This window comes from Gossypium hirsutum, chromosome A06, assembly GCF_007990345.1.
Source record: "Gossypium hirsutum isolate 1008001.06 chromosome A06, Gossypium_hirsutum_v2.1, whole genome shotgun sequence".
NCBI classification, from domain to species: Eukaryota; Viridiplantae; Streptophyta; class Magnoliopsida; order Malvales; family Malvaceae; genus Gossypium; species Gossypium hirsutum.
Window position 1 is genome coordinate 59,274,775 of NC_053429.1, and position 2,754 is coordinate 59,277,528.

The 2,754-nt window shown below is 43.8% G+C and overlaps 1 protein-coding gene across 1 annotated transcript; it reads right to left on the bottom strand.

Annotated features, from left to right (window-relative positions):
* Nucleotides 1-446: 446 nt before the first annotated feature.
* LOC107920370 (uncharacterized) lies at nt 447-2,315 on the bottom strand. The gene is made up of 4 exons (XM_016850062.1): nt 2,232-2,315; nt 1,778-2,120; nt 1,170-1,339; nt 447-887 (listed from the first exon to the last, which is right to left on the bottom strand). Exons 1-4 carry the CDS (start codon nt 2,313-2,315, stop codon nt 447-449), a joined length of 1,038 nt encoding a protein of 345 aa, XP_016705551.1.
* Between the last annotated feature and the right edge of the window lie 439 nt (nt 2,316-2,754).

Consider the following 2,754-nt stretch of genomic DNA (forward strand, 5'->3'; position numbering starts at 1 on the left):
TGGTAATGCCTCGTACTCTGTTCCGGCCTTGGATACGGGTAAGAGGTGTTACACCGACTGTCCATCAATTTGAGGGTGGAATGCCGTACTGAAGTTCAACCTTGTACCCAAAGCCTCATGCAGCTTCTTCCAAAATCGCGAGTGAAACGTGGGTCCCTATCATATATTATAGAAACTGGCACTCCATGCAATCTTACAATCTCTGCTACATACATCTAGCCAGCTTTTGTAACGAGTAATCGGTGTGGACTGATATAAAATGGGCAGACTTGGTTAACTAAACACTATAACCCATATCGAGTCTTTCTTAGTAGGCGTCAAGGGTAGCCCACTAGCAAAGTCCATAGTAATCCTTTCCCACTTCCAGAGTGGAATCTTTACTGGCTGAAGCAATCCTGAAGGCAACTGATGCTCCGCCTTCACCTTTTGACAAACCAAGCATTTACTTACGAACTCCATAACCTGCGCTTAAGTCTAGGCCACCAATAAAGCTCACACAAATTTCGATACATTTTGTTTCCGCCAGGATGCATAGCATAGAGACTGCTATGTGCTTTCCGCATAATACACTGCCTTAAATCATCGTCCTTTGGTATACACATTCTCCCACGAAAACACAACACTCCTTCACTATTTATCCCAAAGTCTAACGTCTCCCCATTCTTTACTTGTATGAAACGAGCACCCAAGGTCTCATCCACTAATTGCTTACTTCTTATCTGCTCAACCCATGCCGGCTTTACTTGAAGTTCAGCTAACAAGCTACCATCATCCAACAAACTTGAACGAGAAAGCATAGCCCTCAAGTCTAACTTAACCTTACGACTCAATGTGCTAGTGACCACATTTTCGTTGCCAAGGTGGTATTCAATCATACAATCATAATCCTTCAATAATTCCACCCACCTGTGCTGCCTAAGGTTTAGCTCTTTCTGGGTGAGGAGGTACTTCAAATTCTTATGGTCCAAATAAATTATGCACCTCTCTCCGTATAAATAACGCCTTCATATTTTTAGCGCGAAGACCACCGTGGCTAATTCCAAGTCATGGGTTGGGTAATTCACCTCGTGAGTCTTAAGTTGTCGTGACGCATATGCAACCACCTTTCCTTCTTGCATCAATACACAGCCCAAGCCCACATGCGACACGTCACTAAAAACCATAAACACCTTTCTAGGCTCTGGCTGAATCAACATAGGGGTCTCAGTTAAGACCTTCTTAAGCTTTCCAAAACTCTCTTGCTGCTTGTCCGTCCATTCAAATGGTACCCACTTCCTCAACAACTTAGTTAATGGTGCAGCAATTAATGAAAAGCCCTCAACAAACCGCTTATAGTACCCTGCCAAGACCAAAAAACTTCAGATTTCTTACACTGACTTGGGTGTTTTCCAGTCCAACATTGCTTCAAATTTCCGGGGATCCACCTTAGTCCCCTCAGCTGACACCACATGCCCTAGAAAAGTAACCTCCTTTAGCCAAAATTCACACTTATTGAATTTGGCATACAACTGCTTCTCCCTCAAAGTCTGGAACACAATCCTTAAGTGTGCATCATGCTCATCCTCATCTCTTGAGTACACTAAAATGTCATCTATAAAAACTACCACAAACCGATCCAGGTAGGGTTGGAAGACCCAATTCATGAGATCCATGAAAGCGGCAGGTGCGTTATTCAGCCCGAATGGCATCACCAAGAATTCGTAGTGTCCATAACGAGTTCTGAAAGCCGTCTTATAAACATCCGCCTCCTTAACCCTCAATTAGTGATACCCCGAACACAGATTAATCTTTGAGAAAATGGAAGGTCCCCTAAACTGATCAAAAAGGTCATCGATTCTCAGTAGAGGGAACTTGTTTTTAATAGTTAACTTGTTCAACTGCCGGTAGTTGATGTACATTCGCAACGTCCAATCTTTCTTCTTTATGAATAACACCGGTGCTCTCCATAGAGACACACTTGGTCGGATGAATCCTCTATCCAACAATTCATGAATCTGTGCCTTAAGTTCTACCAACTCCTTCGGTGCCATCCGATAAGGGGCAATGGACACCGGAGCCGTGCCAGGTAATAACTCGATTCCAAATTCTACTTCTCTGCTGGATGGCACCCCTGGCAGCTCCTTGGGAAAAATATCAGGAAATTCCTTAACTGTCCTCAACTCCTTAACAGTAGGGCTTTTAACCTCCGTATTGCTAATATAATCCAAATGGGCTTTGCATCCCTTTCATACCAACTTCTCAGCCCTTAATGCTGAAATCACATTTGACAGATAATTCTGGCGTTCCCCAATCACCACCACCTTCTTATCCTCCATTGTTCTTAACACCATTCGCTTTGCAGTGCAATCCAAGGTGGCTCAGCGTTTCACCAGCCTACCCATACCCAAGATTAAATCAAACTCGCTAAACAGCAGTTCCATCAAATCCGCTAAAAAGGTAACCCCTTGGACTACTAAGGGTACCTCCCTAAACAACTTATTCACTCCCACTGACTGACCTAACAGACTTATCACAGTAATCTCATTCGCAGTAATTTCAAACATATCACCAAAAGGTTCAGTCATATCGCATGCAACATATGAATGCGTCGATCCAATATCAATCAATGCAGTGTAAGGTAACTCATGTATAAAGAACATACCCATTATCACATCTGGGGCATCCCCATCTTCTCAGCGATGAGCAGTTTTCGACTGGTGCTCCACATCCACGTCCATTGCCATTACTGCCCCTGGCCTACCCTCGGCCCCTTGG